Below are 19,987 nucleotides of genomic sequence, written 5' to 3'. Positions count from 1 at the left end.
TGTCTTGTTCCTGATCTTAGTGGAAATGGTTTCAGTTTTTCACCATTGAGAACAATGCTGGCTGTGGGTTTGTCATATATGGGCTTTATTATGTTGAGGAAAGTTCTCTGTATGTCTACTTTCTGCAGAGTTTTTATCATAAATGGATGTTGAATTTTGTCAAAAGCTTTCTCTGCATCTATTGAGATGATCATATGGTTTTTCTTCTTCAGTTTGTTGATATGGTGTATCACGTTGATTGATTTGCGTATATTGAAGAATCCTTGCATTCCTGGAATAAACCCCACTTGATCATGGTGTATGATCCTTTTAAAGTGCTGTTGGATTCTGTTTGCTAGTATTTTGTTGAGGATTTTTGCATCAGTGTTCATCAGTGATATTGGCCTGTAGTTGTCTTTCTTTGTGATGTCTTTGTCTGGTTTTGGTATCAGGGTGATGATGGTGGCCTCATAGAATGAGTTTGGTAGTGTTCCTCCCTCTGCTGTCTTTTGGAAGAGTTTGAGAAGGATAGGTGTTAGCTCTTCTCTAAACGTTTGATAGAATTTGCCTGTGAAGCCAGCTGGTCCTGGGCTTTTATTTGTTGGGAGATTTTGAATCACAGTTTTAATTTCAGTGCTTGTGATTGGTCTGTTCATATTTTCTATTTCTTCCTGGTTTAGTCTCGGCAGGTTGTGCATTTCTAAGAATTTTTCCATTTCTTCCAGGTTGTCCATTTTATTGACATAGAGTTGCTCCTGTAATCTCTAATAATCTTTTGTATTTCTGCAGCATCAGTTGTTACATCTCCTTTTTCATTTCTAATTCTATTGATTTGAGTCTTCTCCCTTTTTTTCTTGATGAGTGTGGCTAATGGTTTATCAATTTTGCTTATCTTCTCAAAGAACCAGGTTTTAGTTTTATTGATCTTTGCTATTGTTTCCTTCATTTCTTTTTCATTTATTTCTGATCGGATCTTTATGATTTCTTTCCTTCTGCTAAATTTGGGTGTTTTTTGTTCTTCTTTCTCTATTTGCTTTAGGTGCAAAGTTAGGTTGTTTATTCGAGATGTTTCCTGTTTCTTATGGTAGGAGTGTATTGCTATAAACTTCCCTCTTAGAACTGCTTTTGCTGTATCCCATAGGTTTTGGGTCGTCGTGTCTCCATTGTCATTTGTTTCTAAGTACTTTTTGATTTCCTCTTTGATTTCTTCACTGATCACTTCGTTATTAAGTAGTGTATTGTTTAGCCTCCATGTGTTTCTATTTTTTACAGATCTTGTCCTGTAATTGATATCTAGTCTCATAGTGTTGTTGTCGGAAAAGATACTTGATACGATTTCAATTTTCTTAAATTTGCCAAGGCTAGATTTGTGACCCAAGATATGATCTATCCTGGAGAATGTTGCATGGGTACTTGAGAAAAATGTGTATTCTGTTGTTTTGGGATGGAATGTCCTATAAATATCAAGTAAATCCATCTTGTGTAATGTATCATTTAAAGCTTGTGTTTCCTTACTTATTTTCATTTTGGATGATCTGTCCATTGGTGACAGTGGGGTGTTAAAGTCCCCTACTATGATTGTGTTATTGTCATTTTCCCCTTTTATGGCTGTTAGTATTTGCTTTATGTGTTGAGGTGCTCCTATGTTGGGTGCATAAATATTTGCAATTGTTATATCTTCTTCATGGATCGATCCCGTGATCATTATATAGTGTCCTTCTTTGTCTCTTGTAATAGTTTTTATTTTAAAGTCTCTTTTGTCTGATATGCGAATTGCTACTCCAGCTTTCTTCTGATTTTCATTTGCATGAAATATCTTTTTCCATCCCCTCACTTTCAGTATGTATGTGTCCCTAGGTCTGAAGTGGGTCTCTTGTAGACAGCATATATATGGGTCTTGTTTTTGTATCCATTCAGCCAGTCTGTGTCTTTTGGTGGGAGCATTTAATCCATTTACATTTAAGGTAATTATTGATATGTGTATTCCTATTACCATTTACTTAATTGTTTCAGGTTGTTCTTGTAGGTCTTTTTCTTCTCTTGTGTTTCTTGCTTAGTGAAGTTCCTTTAGCATTTGTTGTAAAGCTGGTTTGGTGGTGCTTTTGCTTGTCTGTAAAGGTTTTAATTTCTCCATCCAATCTGAATGAGATCCTTGCTGGGTAGAGTAGTCTTGGTTGTAGGTTTTTTTCCTTCATCACTTTAAATATGTCCTGCCACTCCTTTCTGGCTTGTAGAGTTTCAGCTGAAAGATCAGATGTTAACCTTATGGGGATTCCCTTGTGTGTTATTTGTTGTTTTTCCCTTGCTGCTTTTAATATGTTTTCTTTGTATTTAATTTTTGACAGTTTGATTATTATGTGTCTTGGCGTGTTTATCCTTGGGTTTATCCTGTATGGGACTCTTTGTGCTTCCTGGACTTGATTGACTATTTCCTTTCCTATATTAGGGAAGTTTTCAACTATAATCTCTTCAAATATTTTCTCAGTCCCTTTCTTTTTCTCTTCTTCTTCTGGGACCCCTATAATTCGAATGTTGGTGCATTTAATGTTGTGCCTGAGGTCTCTGAGGCTGTCCTCAGTTCTTTTCATTCTTTTTTCTTTGTTCTGCTCTGCAGTAGTTATTTCCACTATTTTATCTTCCAGGTCACTTATCCGTCCTTCTGCCTCAGTTATTCTGCTGTTGATCCCATCTAGAGTATTTTTCATTTCATTTATTGTGTTGCTCATTGTTGCTTCCTTCCTCTTTATTTCTTCTAGGTCCTTGTTAACTGTTTCTTGCAATTTGTCTATTCTATTTCCAAGAGTTTGAATCATCTTTACTATCATTATTTTGAATTCTTTTTCAGGTAGACTGCTTATTACCTCTTCATTTGTTAGGTCTGGTGTGTATTTTATCTTGGTCCTTAATCTGCTGTGTGTTTTTCTGTCTTCTCATTTTGCTTATCTTACTGTGTTTGGGGTCTCCTTTTTGCAGGCTGTAGGTTCTTAGTTCCCTCTGTTTTTGGTGGCTGTCCCCAGTGGCTGAATTTGGTTCAGTGGGTTGAGTAGGTTTCCTGGTTGGGGGGACTAGTGCCTGTGTTCTGGTGGATGAGGCTGGATCTTGCCTTTCTGGTGGGCAGGTCCACATCTGGTTGTATGTTTGGGGATGTTGGTAGCCTTATTATGATTTTAGGCAGCCTCTCTGCTAATGGATGGGGCTGTAGACCTGTCTTGCTCTTCGTTGGGCATAGGGTGTCCAGCACTGTTCGTTGCTGGTCCTTGAGTGAAGCTGGGTCTTCGTGTTAAGATGGAGATTTCTGGGAGATTTTCGCCGTTTGATATTACGTGGAGCAGGGAGGTCTCTTGTGGACCAGTGTCCTGAGGTTGGTTCTCTCACCTTAGAGAGACAGCCTTGACACCTGGCTGGTGTGCCAAGAGCCTTTAATCCAAACGGCTCAAAATAAAAGGGAGAAACAAATAGAAATGAAGGAAAGGAAGGAAGGAGCGAGGGAGGGAAGGAAGGAAAAATGAAAGGAAGGGAGCAAAGAAGGGAGTTAGGAAGAAAGGATGGAAGGAACAAAGGAAGGAAGGGAGGAAGGAAGGAAGGAGCGAAGTAGGAAAGAAAGGAGGGAAGAAGGAAGAAAGAAAGGGAGAAGACAAAATAAAGTAGGATAAAATATAGTTATTAAAATAAAAAATAATTATTAAGAAGAAAAATTTCTATTAAAAAAAAAAAAACGGGTCAGTCTAACCCTAGGACAAATGGTGAAAACAAAGCTATACGGACAATATCTCACACAGCAGCACACACATACACACTCACAAAAAGAAAAAAGGGGAAAATAATAGTATATCTTGCTCCCCAAGTCCACCTCCTCAACTTGGGTTATTTCGCTGTCTATTCAGGTTTTCCACAGATGCAGGGCACTTAAAGTTGACTGTGGAGCTTTAATCCGCTGCTTTTGAGGCTGCTGGGAAGACCTCCCCCTCTCTTTGTTCGCACAGCTCCTGGGGTTCAGCTTTGGACTTGGTCCCGCCTCTGTGTGTAGGTGGTCCTAGGGTGTCTGCCCTTCCCTCAGACAGGACGGGGTTAAAGGAGCTGCTGATTCAGGTGCTCTGACACAGGCCGGGGGAGGGAGGGGCACGGATGCGGGGTGAGCCTGCGATGGCAGAGGCGGGCGTGACGCTGCACCGGCCCGAGGTGCACCGTGCATTTTCCTGGGGAAGCTGTCCCTGGGTCACGGGGCCCTGGCAGTGGTGGGTTGCACGGGCTCCCGGGAGGGGCGGTGTGGAGAGTGTCCTGTGCTCGCACACAGGCCTCTTGATGGCGGCAGTAGCAACCCTAGTGTCCCATACCCGTCTTTACTGTCCGTGCTGACAGCCGCGGCTCGCGCCCGTTTCTGGAGCTCCTTTAGGCAGTGCCCTTAATCCCCTCTCCTCGCGCCCCAGGAAGCAGAGGCAAGAAAAAGTCTTGTCTCTTCGGTAGCTCTGCGCCCGTTTCTGGAGCTCCTTTAAGCGGCGTGCTTAAACCCCTCTTCTGGCGCACCAGGAGGCAAAGAGGGAAGAAAAGGTCTCTTGCCTCTTCAGCAGCTCCAGACTTCAACTGGACTCCCTCTCGGCTAGCTGTGGTGCACTAACCGCTTCAGGCTGTGTTCACTCTGCCAGCTCGAGATCTTTCCCTAGGATAGGACTGAAGCCTGAGGCTCAGCTCCCAGCCCCACCCACCCCGGCAGGTGAGCAGACAAGTCTCTCGGGCTAGTGAGTGCTGGTTGGCATTGATCCTCTGCGGAACCTCTCCCCTTTGCCCTCCGCACCCTGTTGCTTCACTCTCCTTTGTGTCTCCGAAGCTGCCCCCCACTTCCCCCGCCACCCGCCGTCTCCGCCCGCGAATGGGCTTGTAGTGTGTCGAAAGCTTTCCTCCTTCACGGCTCCCTCCCACTGGTGCAGGTCCCATCCCTATATTTTGTCTCTGTTTATTCTTTTTTCTTTTGCCCTACCCAGGTACGTGGGGAGTTTCTTGCCTTTTGGGAGGTCTGAGGTCTTTTGCCAGCATTCGGTGGGTGTTCTATGGGAGAAGTTCCACGTGTAGATGTATTTTTGATGTATCTGTGAGGAGAGGAAGGTGATCCCCGTGTCTTACTCTTCCGCCATCTTCTCACCCCCTCTCCCCTATGATGTTTCTTTCTGCTCTTAATGCTTTTAAATTTTTTCTTTATCATTTTGTAGCAAATCAATTATGATATGTTTGATATTGTTTTCTTTGTCTTTATCCTGCCTTGGGTTCATTGTGCTTTTTTGATTTATGAGTTCATAGTTTCCATCAAATTAGAAACTTTCTGGCTATTTCATGAAATGTTTTTTGTGTCCCCTCTTATTCTGCTAGTATCCTTAATTCTGTCCCACAGGTCAGTGAGCCTTTATTTACTTTTGTTTTAGCCTTTTCTGTTCTTTAGTTTGGATCGGTTTTACTGTTGCATTTTAGGTTCAAGTTCACTAGCCTTTTTTTTGTAGCATCTAGTTGGCTGCTATCCCCAGTCATTAAAGTTTTCATTTCAGTTTTTGTATTTTTTATCCTTACACATTTCATTTGGGTCTTTTTTATATCTTCATTTTGACTCCTATTTGTTCATACTTTCCTTTCCTTGGGCATATTTATAATAGCAGTGTCAAAATCCTAGTTTACTGTGTCATTATCTCTTTATTTCTTGTTCTGTTTTGATTAACTGATTTCTTTTCTTGTCTTCCGGTCACATTTTCCTGTTTTGAATGTCTAGTAATTTCTAATTAGGTGCTGAACCTTGTGAAAGTTATATTGTGACTACTGGATTTGTTGTCTTCCTTTAAAGGGTCTTGAGTTTTCTTTTGGTGGGGAGTAGGTTACTTGTGTATTAGCTTAATACTTTTCAAAGGCTGGTGTTTAAGTTATGTTTGTGTGTATCTAGAGTAGCCATTACTTCTAAGACATGCTAAGGTGTGCCCTTTGTGGTTTCTCTGCTGATTGCCCTCGGTATTCAAGGAGATTTCTCTATTCTGGTTGGTGGGAACTAGAATGTCTTCTAGCCCTTTGTGAGCTCTGGGGATTTCTTTGCTCATAGAACTCTAATAATTTTTCCTTCCATGGTAATTATTCTTTGTCTATCCTTGTGGACTTGCATCCTAAGAATGTTCAGTTTGGTATTCAGTTAAAGACTACAGGGGTCTCATATAGTTTTCTGGAGTTCTTTCTCTGTGTAGCTCCCTTTTCATGGATGCTCTATCTCAGCCATCACAAAGTAAAAATTCTGTTTTTTTATCTCAGTGAGATTGTCATATTAGGCTTGAGTTACCCTGCCTTGTGCCATGGTCTAGAAAGTACCACTAGGCAAAAAGCAGTAGAGTGTAATTGTGGCACTCATCTCATTTGTTTGCCTTTTCTCAAGGATCATAGTCCTGCACAACTGAGATTCAATGTCTAAAAACTGTTGTTTCTTATATTTTAAATTTCATTTCCATTTCTGTATATTTTTCTAGTCTGATGTAGCATTTATTTTTTTCATGGCCAGTGCAGAAGTCTTCAAGTATCTTTGAGAAATATATGTATTTATGTAGGTACTTTATATTTTAAATATAAAATATGTATTTTATGTGTATTATGCAAATGTAAGCACATGTATTTTATATATATATGTAATACTTCATAAATATATATAAAATATGTACATTTACATATGTTTTTAGTGGTGGCACTTTTCTGTCTTGGTCCTGTATTTTGGTTTTGACTGTTAGATGGGATTAGGAGTGTGGTTAATTATGATGGCTACACATGAGAAGAAGAGTCCTGGGAGCTGTCTTAGGTAAAGAGGCACGTTGATGGTTTATGAGTTCTTCAAGGTAGGATGGAGGATTGAAACAGCAGGAGAACTGAGGTCATAGCATGGGGAGAGGGGAACATAAGTCATGCTGAAGTGGTGAGGTGGGTGAATAATTGTGAAAATTAGCAACAAAATTAATAGAAAGGGAATGGAGGCAGGAGAGTTGTACAGAACGGTCCAGTTGTCGTTGTGTAAATGAATGAGTACTAGCTGTATCATATATGCTTCTTTCATTCAGTACCTAGTATTTAATGCAGGCTGCTGCTTAAAGTTTCTGACTTGGGCTTTTGCAAGTGTGGATTGAGTTAATTTTAATGCACATTTATTGAATGCCAGCTCTTTGCCAGACATTTTTATATACATGGGGAATACAAATATATAGAGTTCGAACTTTTGGGGAACTCATTTTATAATTAAACAGACACATACTTCCAATATGTAATCTCATGATGCCAAGGCATTTCAAGGTATTAAGGGAAGGAGGATTTCATATGCAGGTTTTGAGGAAATGATGTTTGAGTTGAGACTTAAAGGATGAGTAAGAATCACCCTGGCATATAGAGGTGTGTGTGCACAAGGAATTGTGAGAGCAAGGCTTGGACGTAGGAGATAACATGATATAAAAGTGTCTGAGTGTGCGTGTGTGTGTTTATGTATGTATGTAGGTAGATACAACTATAAGCAACTTAACAATATTAGATTATAAAACAAGAGGAGTGAATGGAGATGAAATTGTAAGTTGATAGGACTTTGTAAACCAAGAAGTTTGAATTATTCAGTAGGGAGTATATCATCAAATTAGGTTAATTTGTGTTATTAGAGAACCCCAGAATAGCCATTGGTTAATATAAAATATATAGAGTATAAAATTAGTTAACTTTTCTTTAGTTTTTCTGAATTTTTAAATTTTTTTATACAGTAGGTTCTTATTAGTTATCTATTTTATACATATTAGTGTATATATGTCAATTCCAATCTCCCAATTTATCCCCCATGCCCCCCCACCCCAATTTGGTGTCCATACGTTTGTTCTCTACATCTGTGTCTTTATTTCTGCCTTGGAAACCTGTTCATCTGTACTATTTCTCTAGATTCTAAATACATGCAGAAATATAGGATATTTGTTTTTCTGTTTCTGACTGACTTCACTCTGTATGACAGTCTCTAGGTCCATCCATGTCTCTACAGATGGCCCAATTTCGTTCCTTTTTGTGGCTGAGTAATATTCCATTCCATTATAGATAGGTACCACATCTTCTCTATCCGTTCGTCTGTTGATGGGCATTAGGTTGCTTCCATGGCCTGGTTGTTGTAAATAGTGATGCAGTGAACATTGGGGTGCGTGTGTCTTTTTGAATTATGGTTTTCTCTGGGTATATGCCCCGTAGTGGGATTGCTGGGTCATATGGTAATTCTATTTTTTTAAGTTTTTTAAGGAACCTCCATACTGTTCTCCATAGTGGCTGTATCATTTTACCTTCCCATCAACAGTGCAAGAGAATTCCCTTTTCTCCACACCCTCTCCAGCATTTGTTGTTTGTAGATTTTCTGATAATGCCTATTCTAACTGGTGTGAGATGATACCTTGTAGTTTTAATTTGCGTTTCTCTAATAATTAGTGATGTTGAGCAGATTTTCATGTGCCTCTTGGCCATCTGTATGCCTTTGGAAAAGTGTCTATTTAGGTATTCTGCACAATTTTTTGTGTGTGGTACGTGGGCCACTCACTGCTGTGGCCTCTCCTGTTGCGGAGCACAGGCTATGGACACGCAGGCTCAGCGGCCATGGCTCACGGGCCCAGCTGCTTCGCAGCATGTGGGATCTTCCCATACCGGGGCATGAACCCATGTCCCCTGCATCGACCGGTGGACTCTCAACCACTGCGCCACCAGGGAAGCCCCTGCACATTTTTTGATTGGCTTGTTTTGTTTAATATCGAACTGCATGAACTGTTTTCACATTTTGGAGATTAATCCTTTGTCAGTTGCTTCATTTGCAAATATTTTCTCCCATTCTGACTGTTGCCTTTTCCTCTGGTTTATGGTTTCCTTAGCTGTGCTTAAGATTTTAAGTTTCATTAAGTCCCATTTGTTTATTTTTGTTTTTATTTTCATTATTCTAGGAGGTGGGTTAGAAAAGATATTGCTGTGATTTATGTCAAAGAGTGTTCTTATGTTTTTCTCTAAGAGTTGTATAGTATCCAGTCTTACATTTAGTTCTTTAATCCATTTTGAGTTTATTTTTGTGTATGGTGTTAGGGAGTGTTCTAATTTCATTATTTTACATGTAGCTGTCCAGTTTTCCCAGTACCACTTATTGAAGAGGCTGGTTTTTCTCCATTGTATATCCTTGCCTCCTTTGTCATAGGTTTGTTGACCAAAGGTGCATGGGTTTATCTGTGGACTTTCCATCCTGTTCCATTGATCTAAATTTCTGTTTTTGTCCCAGTACCATATTGTCTTGATTATTGTAGCTTTGTAATGTGGTCTGAAGTCCAGGAGTCTGATTCCTCCAGCTCCATTTTTTTACCTCAAGATTGTTTTTGCTATTTGGGGTCCTTTGTTTGTCCATACAAATTTTAAGATTTTTTTCTAGTTCTGTAAAAATGCTATTGTTAATTTGATAGGGATTGCATGGAGTCTGTGGATTGCTTTGGGTAGTACAGTCATTTTCACAGTATTGATTCTTCCAATCCAAGAACATGGTATATCTCTCTGTGTTATCTTTGATTTCTTTCATCAGTGTCTTATAGTTTTCTGAGTACAGGTCTTTTACCTCCTTAGATAGGTTTATTCCTAGGTATTTTGTTCTTTTTGTTGCAGTGGTGAATGGGATTGTTTCCTCAATTTCTCTTTCTGATCTTTCAGAAAGTTGTTAGTATAGGAATGCAAGAGATTTCTGTGCATTAATTTTGTATCCTGAAACTTTACCAAATTCATTGATGAGTTCTAGTAGTCTTCTGGTGGCATCTTTAGGATTTTCTGTGTATAGTATCATGTCATCTGTAAATGGTGACAGTTTTACTTTTTCTTTCCCAACTTGTATTCCTTTTATTTCTTTTTCTTCTCTGAATGGTGTGGCTAGGACTTCCAAAACTATGTTGAATAAGTGTGGCGAGAGTGGACATCCTTGTCTTGGTCCTCATCTTAGAGGAAAAGCTTTCAGTTTTTCACTGTTGAGAATGATGTTTGCTGTGGGTTTGTCATATATGGCCTTTACTATGTTGAGACAGTTTTCCTCTATGCCCACATTTTGGAGCGTTTTTATCATAAATGGGTGTTGAGTTTTGTCAGGAGCTTTTTCTACATCTATTGAGATGATCATAGGGTTTTTATTCTTCAACTTGTTAGTATGGTGTATCACACTGACTTGCATATATTGAAGAATCCTTGCATCCCTGGGATAAATCCCACTTAATCATGGTGTATGATCCTTTTAATGTGTTGTTGGATTCTATTTGCTAGCATTTTTTTAAGGGTTTTTGCATTTGCATCAGTGATACTGGTCTGTAATTTTCTTTTTTTGTAGTGTCTTTAGTTTTGGTATCAGGGTGATGGTGGTCTCGTAGAATGAGTTTAGGGAGTGTTCCTTTTTCTGCAATATTTTGGAAGAGTTTGAGAAGGATGGGTGTTATCTCTTTTCTAAATGTTTGATAGAATTCACCTGTGAAACCATCTGGTCCTGGACTTTTGTTTGTCGGGAGATTTTTAATCACAGTTTCAGTTTCATTACTTGTGACTGGTCTGTTTATATTTTCTGTTTATTCCTGGTTCAGTTTTGGAAGGTTATACCTTTCTAAGAATTCGTCCATTTCTTCCAGGTTGTCCATTTTATTGGCAGTGGCTTATGATGCTTTATATTTCTGCGGTGTCTGTTGTAACTTCTACTTTTTCATTTCTGATTTTATTGATTCAAGTTCTCGTCCTCTTTTTCTTGATGAGTCTGGCTAAAGGTTTATCAATTTTGTTTATCTTCTCAAAGAACCAGCTCTTAGTTTTATTGATCTTTGCTATGGTTTTCTTTGTTTCTGTTTCATTTATTTCCACTCTGATCTTTATGTCTTGTTCTCCTAACTTTGGGTTTTGTTTGTTTTTCTTTCTCTAGTTCCTTTAGGTGTAAGGTTAGATTGTTTATTTGAGATTTTTCTTGTTTCCTATGTTAGGCTTGTATAGCTATAAACTTCCCTCTTAGAACTGCTTTTGCTGCACCCCATAGGTTTAGGATCGTCATTTTTTCATTGTCATGTGTGTCTAGATATTTTTTGATTTCCTCTTTGATTTCTTCAGTGATCTCTTTATTATTTAGTAGTGTATTGTTTATCCTCCACCTGTTTGTGTTTTTTACATTTTTTTTCCCTGTAATCTATTTCTAATCTCAGCATTGTGGTCAGAAAAGATGCTTGATATGATTTCTATTTTCTTAAATTTACTGAGGCTTGATTTGTGACCCGAGATATGATCTATCCTGGAGAATGTTCCGTGTGCACTTGAGAAGAAAGTGTAGCCTTTTTTTTCGGATGGAATGTCCTATAAATATCAATTAAATCGAACTGGTGTATTTTGTTGTTTAAAGCTTGTGTTTCCTTATTAATACTCTGTTTGGGTGATCTGTCCATTGGTGTAAATGAGGTGTTAAAGTCCCCCACTATTACTGTGTTACTGTCAATTTCCTCTTTTATAGCTGTTAGCAGTTGCCTTATGTATTGAGGTACTCCTATGGTGGTTGCATATATATTTATAATTGTTATATCTTCTTCTTGGATTGTTCCCTTGATCATTTTGTAGTGTTCTTCCTTGTCTCTTGTAACATTCATTATTTTAAAGTCCAGTTTATCTGATTTGAGCATTGCTACTCTAGTTTTCTTTTGATTTTCATTTGCATGGAATATCTTTTTCCATCCCCTCATTTTCAGTCTGTCTGTGTCCCTAGTTCTGAAGTGGGTCTCTTGTAGACAGCATATATATGCGTCTTGTTTTTGTATCCATTCAGTGAGCCTGTGTCTTTTGGTTTGAGCATTTAATCCATTCACGTTTAAGGTAATTATTGATATGTATGTTTCTCTTACTATTTTCTTAATTGTTTTCGGTTTGTTTTTGTAGGTCCTTTTCTTCTATTTTGTTTCCCTGTTAGAGAAGTTCCTTTAGTATTTTTTGTAGAGCCAGTTTGGTGGTGCTCTATTCTGTTAGCTTTTGCTTGTCTGTAAAGCTTTTGATTTCTTTGTTGAATATGGATGAGATAGTTGCTGGGGAATGTTGTTTGTAGGTTCTTCCCTTTTATCACTTTAAATATATCTTGCCACTCCTCTCTGCCTTGTAGAGTTTCTGTTGAGAAATCAGCTCTTAACCTTATGGGAGTTCCCTTGTATGTTGTCATTTTTCTCTTCTTGCTTTTAGTAAGTTTTCTTTGTCTTTAATTTTTGTCAGTTTGATTACTATGTGTCTTGGCGAGTTTCTCCTTGGGTTTCTGCTGCGTAGGACTCTCTGCACTTCCTGGTCTTGGGTGGCTATTTTCTTTCCCGTGTTAGGGATGTTTTCTAATATAATCTGTTCAGATATTTTCTCAGGTCCTTTCTCTTTCTCGTCTGCTTCTGGGACCCCTATAATGTGAATGTTGGTTTGTTTAGTGTTGTCCCAGAGGTCTTTTAGACTGTTCATTTCTTCTCATTTTTTCTTTATTCTGTTCTGTGGCAGTGAATTCCACCATTCTGTCTTCCTGGTCACTTATCTGTTTTTCTGCCTGTTATTCTGCTGTTGATTCCTTCTAGTGTATTTTTCATTTCAATCATTGTATTGTTCATCTCCGTTTGTTTGTTTTTTAATTCTTCTAGGTGTTTGTTCTTTAATTCTTCTATGTCTTTCTTAAACATTTCTTGCATCTTCTTGATATTTGCCTCCATTGTTTTTCCGAAGTCCTGGATTATCTTCACTACCATTATTCTGAATTCTTTTTCTGGAAGGTTGCGTATCTCCACTTCTTTAGTTGTTTTTCTGGGGTTTTATCTTGTTCATTCATTTGGTAGGTAATCCTCTGCCTTTTTATCTTGTCCATCTTTCTGTGAATATGGTTTTCGTTCCACAGGCTGCAGTATTGTGGTTCTTCTTCTGTGGTCTGCCCTCTGTTGAGTGAGTCTATCTAAGAGGCTTGTGTGTTTCCTGATGGGAGGGACTAGTGGTGGGTAGATCTGGGTGTTACTCTGGTAGACAGAGCTCAGTAAAACTTTAATCCTCTTTTCTGCTGATGGGTGTGGCTGAGTTCCCTCCCTGTTGGTTGTTTGGCCTGATGCCACCCAACAATGGAGTGTACAGGCTCTTTGGTGGGGCTAATGGTGGAATCTGGAAGGGCTTATGCCAAGGAGTACTTCCCAGAACTTTTTCTGCCAGTGTCCTTGTTCCCGCAGTGAGCCACAGCTGCCCCCCGCCTCTGCAGGAGACCCTCCAGCACTAGCGGGTAGATCTAGTTCTGTCTAGATCCATGCTTCTTCCCCATGGGTCATGTTGCACACAGTACTTTGTGTGTGCCCTCCAAGAGTGGAGTCTCTATTTCCCCCAGTCCTGTTGAAGTCCTGCAATCAAATCTCACTAGTCTTCAAAGTCTGATTCTCTGGGAATTCCTCCTGTTGCCATACCCCCAGGTTGGGAAGCCTGACATGGGGCTCAGGATCTTCACTGCGGTCGGTGGACTTCTGTGGTATAATTGTTCTCCAGTTTTGAGTCACCCACCTAGCGGTTATGGGGTTTGATTTTATTGTGATCGTGCCCCTCCTACCATCTCATTGCACCTTCTTATTTGTCTTTGGATGTGGGGTATCTTTTTTGGTGAGTTCCATTGTTGTCCTGTCAATGATTGTTGAGCTGTTAGTTGTGATTCCAGTGCTCTTGCAAGAGGGAGTGAGCGCATGTCCTTCTACTCTGCCATCTTAAACCAATCTCTAATTTTTCTTTCATATAGAAGAAATTAAGTAGGCAATTTAGTGTGGTCTTCTGGGACCAAGTCTTCTAGTTTTGTTCCTCCATTGTCTTTAAAAAGTACCTCTTAGTCTAGATAACAGGAATGAGGATGCCCTCTTTTTTGTAACTTCCAGAAAGTCCTACATAGTACTTTCATTTCCACCTTATTGGAGACTTAAGGTTTCACTCTCCAGCAAGGGAGGCACATTAGATCTCCAAATAAAATTGGGTTCTATTGGTAGGAAAGAAAAGGCATAACAGTAGTCTTTATGACAGGGAGTCAAAGACAAGGAGTACTGTGGTCAGATATGCCTTTTATAATACTCTAAAAGTATTTAGGGTGGGGGTTGGAGAATGAAAGGGAGCAGGAAAGACTGGGGTTTTGGAGATTAATTTGGTTTTTCCAGTTGTCTAAGTGAGAGATAAGCAGAACTGATCTAGGGCTGCTGCTTTAAGGATGGGGAGGAAGGAGTATATATTAGTTGGGACTCTTGGTTGTATGTAGCAGAAACCAAGCTTAAATTGGTTTAACCGCCCCCCCCAAAAAAAGGGAGGGAGTTATTATTAGAACACAAAAGTCTCATAGGACATATAGGAATGTACCTGGGTTTTAGGAATAGCTCAAACTAGAGTCATGAATGCTTTTATGAATCTTCTTACCATCCTCTGTTTTTTTCTCTCTAAGTTCTATTTTTGCTTTTCTTGATACAGATAAATTTTTCCTGAATTCTGTGCCTCATGACAGAAGTGGTCTCTGCCAATGCCTTTTGAGTTCTCCTTTGTTATAGAGTAAAGCATTTAGCCTTGATTTCAAATTCCTAGAGAGTGACTATGATTGAAATTAATTGGTTCAGGTACCTACCTCTGAAGCAGTCAGCTGTGGCCAGGGATGGAGGTGAACTCCCATGATAATCATTTGGTGTTCACCAAATGAGAAATCTTTTGGAAATGACAGTCGCAGGTTTAGATGGGAGGAGTAAGATGATCCTGAGATTTCTGACTCGGGTAAGTGGGTGGTTGGTGATGCCAGGTAGCTCAATTCAAATATATAGAAGAAGGATCAAGTATTGTAGAAGTAGATGCTGGGTTCACTTTTTGTTCTTACTGTGTTCAGCGTGGCATTTAAATATTGTAGGCAGTTGTTTAAATCACGGAAACTTTGGGTAGATAAATTAGAAAGATATCAGTATAATTGTGGTAGTTTAAGTCATGAGAGTGGATTTAATGTCCCAAGGGGAATTTCTAGAGATTAAAAAGTATAATTGGCAAAGACTGGAAACCCAAACAAAGTTGATATTTAAGGGTTGAGAAAAGGAGGAAGAGTGGAACCACAAAGAGTTTTTATGTGGAAGTATGTAAACTTGAGAATTCTACTTATATGCTAAATATTCTTAGAGCACTGAAGATGAGTGGGTTGAGGCTGTTCCCTCCCACACTTCTGGCAAGGAAAAGGCCTGGAAGGTGAAAGATGAAAAGTCAGAAAAAGAAGACAACCAAGTTATTCAGGTAAGTGGCTGATTTTAAACAAAGAAACGTCAGCTTACAAGAGTAGATGAAGGTTAAAATGAAAGATGATTGTAATTTATTCAGAAGAAAAACTAGACTTTGTAAACAGTATACTCTTATGACTAATTTTAGCAATAATGCTGTTTGCTGATCCTCTTCACTCCCTTTCTTCTCCTGTGGGAAAGTTAGCATTTATCCCTATTCTAGTCCCTCAGAAGGTTTCCTACCTCTGGTTGTTGATAAGGAAGTGACACTTTTTCCCTTATGTACTTGAAGTCTTGTATTGTTACATCTATCTGACTTTTCTACAGTGAGTAGAATTCAGTCACAGTTTTTCTTTCCCTTCACTTCATGCCATAATTTTCTTAGCAACACTTATAGTTGAATAGTTCACAAATTTTGGGTTATAGTTCATACGCCTGAGGAAGAGTGCTATATTTACACTGTTAGCAATAGTGAAGAAAGAAAGGTGAAAAGAACTATGTTTGAGTGCCTGTTGTATATCTGGCATTGGTCTCGATGCCTTAAGCCAGTTTTCTTGTTAACTCCTTAAAACATTCCTGAAAGGTAGGTATTTTAACCCATTTTTACAGGGGAGAGAAGGCTTAGAGAGACTAAGAAACTTGCTTTAAGTTACACAGCCATGTGGGATTTAATCCAGGTTTGAGTGCCTCCAGAATCTCTAATTTATTGTTAAGTGTTTAGTGTTGTTCTAATCAATTTAGATTGAAGTGACTTCTTTTTCTTAACAGAGGGATGAATGGATGACTGTTGATTTTATGTCTGTTAAAACTGTGTCATCATTATCACTCAAAGCTGAAAAGGAAACTATAAGGAAAACAGAGCAAGAGAAAACCCAAGCACTTGAACAGGTAACAGAACATTTAAAATGCTTTAACTTTGTGATTTGACTTTAACTGATACACATTTATGTAAATGCAGTTTTACTTGTAAGATATTATTTTTTGTGGTATTTAATAAATCAGTGGGAACAACTATGAAATGTGATATGTTCTTTTAAATTTTTTTTGTAGGAAATGAGTTTAAATGTATATTATATTTATAAGTCTAGGGCATATATGGTTGAGTACAGAATTTGGTTTACAGCTGAAAATCTTCAAGGTGAGAATTTAAAGTCTTCAAAGTGAGAATTTAAAGCATTCTTGAGTTGGTAGTGCCTTGAAATGATTGGCAGAAATAGCTACCAGTCCTTTCTAAAGGATAACACTGGCAATTTAGGCCTCACATGTCTCCCAGAAGCAAGTTCTATGGCATTTAAGGTCATACTCTAAAATCATACTATACATGAAAATGTATAGTCCATATAGACCATATATATAGTCAATATAGTTCATGAATGAGAGTCATCTGAAGCAATAAACAACAGAATCAGACTCATAAAACCTTTATCTTTTGGAATATTTTAATAGCTTTATATAGTAATAGTAGGTATAGAAAATATGAATAAGGGTTAAAAGTTTAATAAGAAGGCAGATTTGAGAAAGAGCCAATATTAGAAATGAAAAATATTAGAGTTGAAGGTAGAAACTTGCAAAATGGTGAAACAATAAACCAAATACAGCTGAAGATAGAATTAGTGAACAAGAAGATAGTCTTTAAGAATTTAGACTATCAAATTCAAGAATTTGAATGCAACATAGAGGCACAAATAAATGAAAAATATGAAAGAGTGATCATGAAGTCCTATGATCAATGTTTTCTGTTTTTGTTTCTTCGCCATTTTGATTTTAATTCTGAAAATGTTGGTGTGGTAAACTGTATTGACTTTATAATTAAGTAGCTGTCCATTTGGAACTTTGGGGCCAGAGGTTTTTGGAATATCTTTACTAAGTTCTGTTTTGTCTCTGAGTTAGACCTGAGGAAGTTAGGGGGAAAGTTCCAAAGGGGTGTAACCAGTGGGTAGTAGAGCAAGAAAGAGGAGCTGCATGAAGTCAGGAGGTTGATTTTACCCATTGTGATTACATGCTTGCTTCTAAAACCATGCTCTGCTGTTTGTGGGCATGAATGGTCTGGTATGTTTGGGTATCCCTGGCTTATGATCTTAGGTTTTGCACATATTCGTCTGTTCTCTATATCAAACGACAGAATGTAGTAAACTCTTGAGTATCTTTAATACATTGAAATAGTGATTAGTTTTTCTAATCTATAGAAAAACTGTTATAGAAAAAAAGAAATACTGTTACAGAAAACCACCTTTCTTTTCCTAAGAAGCTATAGTACTTTGTCATGCTTATCTTACCAACTTTCCAGCATTGAATTACAGCTTTTCTAATTAATATAATCTTTTCTTAGAAATTCTTATATAAACTTCTCTGATTCAAGTAAGTCAGTGTCTGTTGATTTGCTCATTTGCTTATGTAGTTTTTGTCTTTTGTTTTTTTGCATCTATATCATCTTTTCCATTCCTGCTGCTACTCCTAGTTTAAATGCCATTTGTTAGTTGTATGTCTTCACCTCTTTGTCTCATTTATATATCATCTCTACTGGAGCTGAGTTAATATATGAAGTGAACTGAAGACAGCCCCTGGAACTAAGAACTGGTTAACGTTAAATATTATTATGGTTCAGGCCCTAATTTACTCTTGCCTGGGCAGTTACAATAACGTTTTTGTTTTTCAGCATCCTACAACTGATGTCAGACTAACTTTTTCAAAGTACAGCTTTTGTCATGGTATTATTCTGTTTAGAAATCTTCAGTGATTGAAGTTAAGGAGAATGTGTCTTTGCTATTTGTAGTATTTCCTTTTCTGTGGATGAAGCTCTGCTAGTGGTGTTTCATGCCACCCTCCTTTCTCATTCTGTCCTTGAGGATACGAAGTACATTTTCTATTAGAAAATTTGCAAAGACAACTGGGTGTACTTGGCTTAGCCCTGCCTTTCCTGCTTATGGAACAGACTGCTTACAGAGATTGTGTGGGGAATGATATGAAGTGGGGGGTTGGTTCAGTGCATTCTACACCTGGAAAAATCTGCCTCATTGTGGGGTTCAGTTAACAGATGCATTTGGTGTTCACTGAAAGAAAAATTCCGATTTAGCCTTCATTAGCAATAAAGGTAATTTTTGTCTTTTATTTCTTATGCTTTTTAAATGTTTCTTAATTTGCTCAGAGCCTAGATTGAAAAGAAAGGTGCTATATTTATTATTCTCTTTTAAAGACCACAAAATGCTGCCTGCAAATAGAGTCCAAACACATTAGATTGGACTCTTTCCTTTGGGTGATCTGCATCTCAACCAAAATAGTTTAATTAATTTCTGTTGTATTTCTCTGCAAATTCCTGTCTCTGAATTTTTGTTCATCTGGATTTTTCTAAGTACATGCCCTCTATCCCTGTATGACTGTGTCCTGTTTATCCTTCAAGGCCTAACTTGATATATATGATGAAATTCTTATTATTTTGCTTGATTAAAATAAATCTCTGCTTCCGTTATGTTCCCATAGCACTTTATTTTTTCCTTTACTATATAGTACTTGTAGTTTTCTATAAAGCACTGTAATTTAATATTCAAATCTTATTTCCCTTATGAGATTATAAGCTTTTTGGAAAACTGTAGGTGCTTTTTTTTTTGTATATTTGAAATTGTACAGTATTATTCTTTTACCCATGAATTTATTTTGCTGCTCTGTAAATGCCTGGATTTAGTCCTGATGTATGATAACCTGTAGTAATTTTTGATTTTTGCTTAGGTAAGAATTCAAATTATTGTGTACAGAAGTAAATCATCTAGACTAATGAGTGAAACAAGCCAGTTTTCAAATATCCATATATTTTCTTTCTTCAAATGATGGTTACAGTTTTTATTCTTATAATAAGTCTTTAAAAGTTTTATTGTATTTTTAATTTAATCTAATTTTTTATTGAAGTATGGTTGATATACAGTATTAATTTCAGATGTACACCTTAGTGATTCAATATTTTTATAGATTATACTCCATTTAAAGTTATTATAAAACAATGGCTATAATTCCCTGTGCTGTACAATATATCCTTGTAGTTTATTTACTTTATACATAGTAGTTTGTATATCTTAATCCCCTACCTCTGTTGAGCCCCTTGACCTTACCTTTCCTCACTGGTGACCACTAGTTCTATCTGTGAGTCTGTTTTGTTATATATTCATTTTATTCCACATATAAGTAGTAACTACAGTATTTGGCTTATTTCACTAAGTATAAAATACTGTAGGTCCATCCATAGTGTTGCAAATGGCAGAATTTCATTTATTTTTATGGTTGAGAAATATTCCTCTGTGTGTGTGTGTGTGTGTGTGTGTGTGTGTGTGTGTGTATCACAACTTGTTTATTCATTCATCTATTGATGGATACTTAGGTTGCTTCCATATCTTGGCTGTTGTGAATAATTCTGCTATGAACATTGGGTGCATATATCTTTTTGAATTAGCCTTTTCATTTTCTTTGAATATGTACCTCAGGAGTGGAATTTTTGGATCATATGGTAGTTCTATTTTTAGTTTTTTTGAGGAAAGTTCTTATTGTTTTCCATAGTGGCTGTACCAATTTACATTCCTACTAGAAATGTACTAGGATTCTCTTTTCTCCACGTCACCAACATGTTATTTGTAGTCTTTTTGATGATGGCCATTCTGACAGGTGTGAGGTGGTACCTCATTGTGGTTTTGATTTTCAATTCCTTGATGATTAGTGATGTTGAGAATCTTTTCATGTGTCTGTTGGCCATATGTATT

At 37.8% G+C, this 19,987-nt stretch overlaps 1 protein-coding gene across 2 annotated transcripts in view; it reads left to right on the top strand.

Moving 5' to 3' along the window:
* Positions 1 to 19,987, top strand: part of CWF19L2 (CWF19 like cell cycle control factor 2) — a 230,590-nt gene that overhangs the window by 15,456 nt on the left and 195,147 nt on the right. For both annotated transcript variants that reach the window (XM_059070794.2, XM_067038548.1), the window contains exons 4-5: positions 15,151 to 15,261; positions 16,014 to 16,133. In XM_059070794.2, coding sequence (XP_058926777.2) covers positions 15,151 to 15,261; positions 16,014 to 16,133 — 231 coding nt within the window. The remainder of the gene's footprint in view (positions 1 to 15,150; positions 15,262 to 16,013; positions 16,134 to 19,987) is intronic.

This window comes from Kogia breviceps, chromosome 7, assembly GCF_026419965.1.
Source record: "Kogia breviceps isolate mKogBre1 chromosome 7, mKogBre1 haplotype 1, whole genome shotgun sequence".
Classification (NCBI taxonomy): domain Eukaryota; kingdom Metazoa; phylum Chordata; class Mammalia; order Artiodactyla; family Physeteridae; genus Kogia; species Kogia breviceps.
The sequence above is the reverse complement of the archived record's forward strand: the minus strand, read 5'-3'. Positions and strand labels throughout refer to the sequence as shown.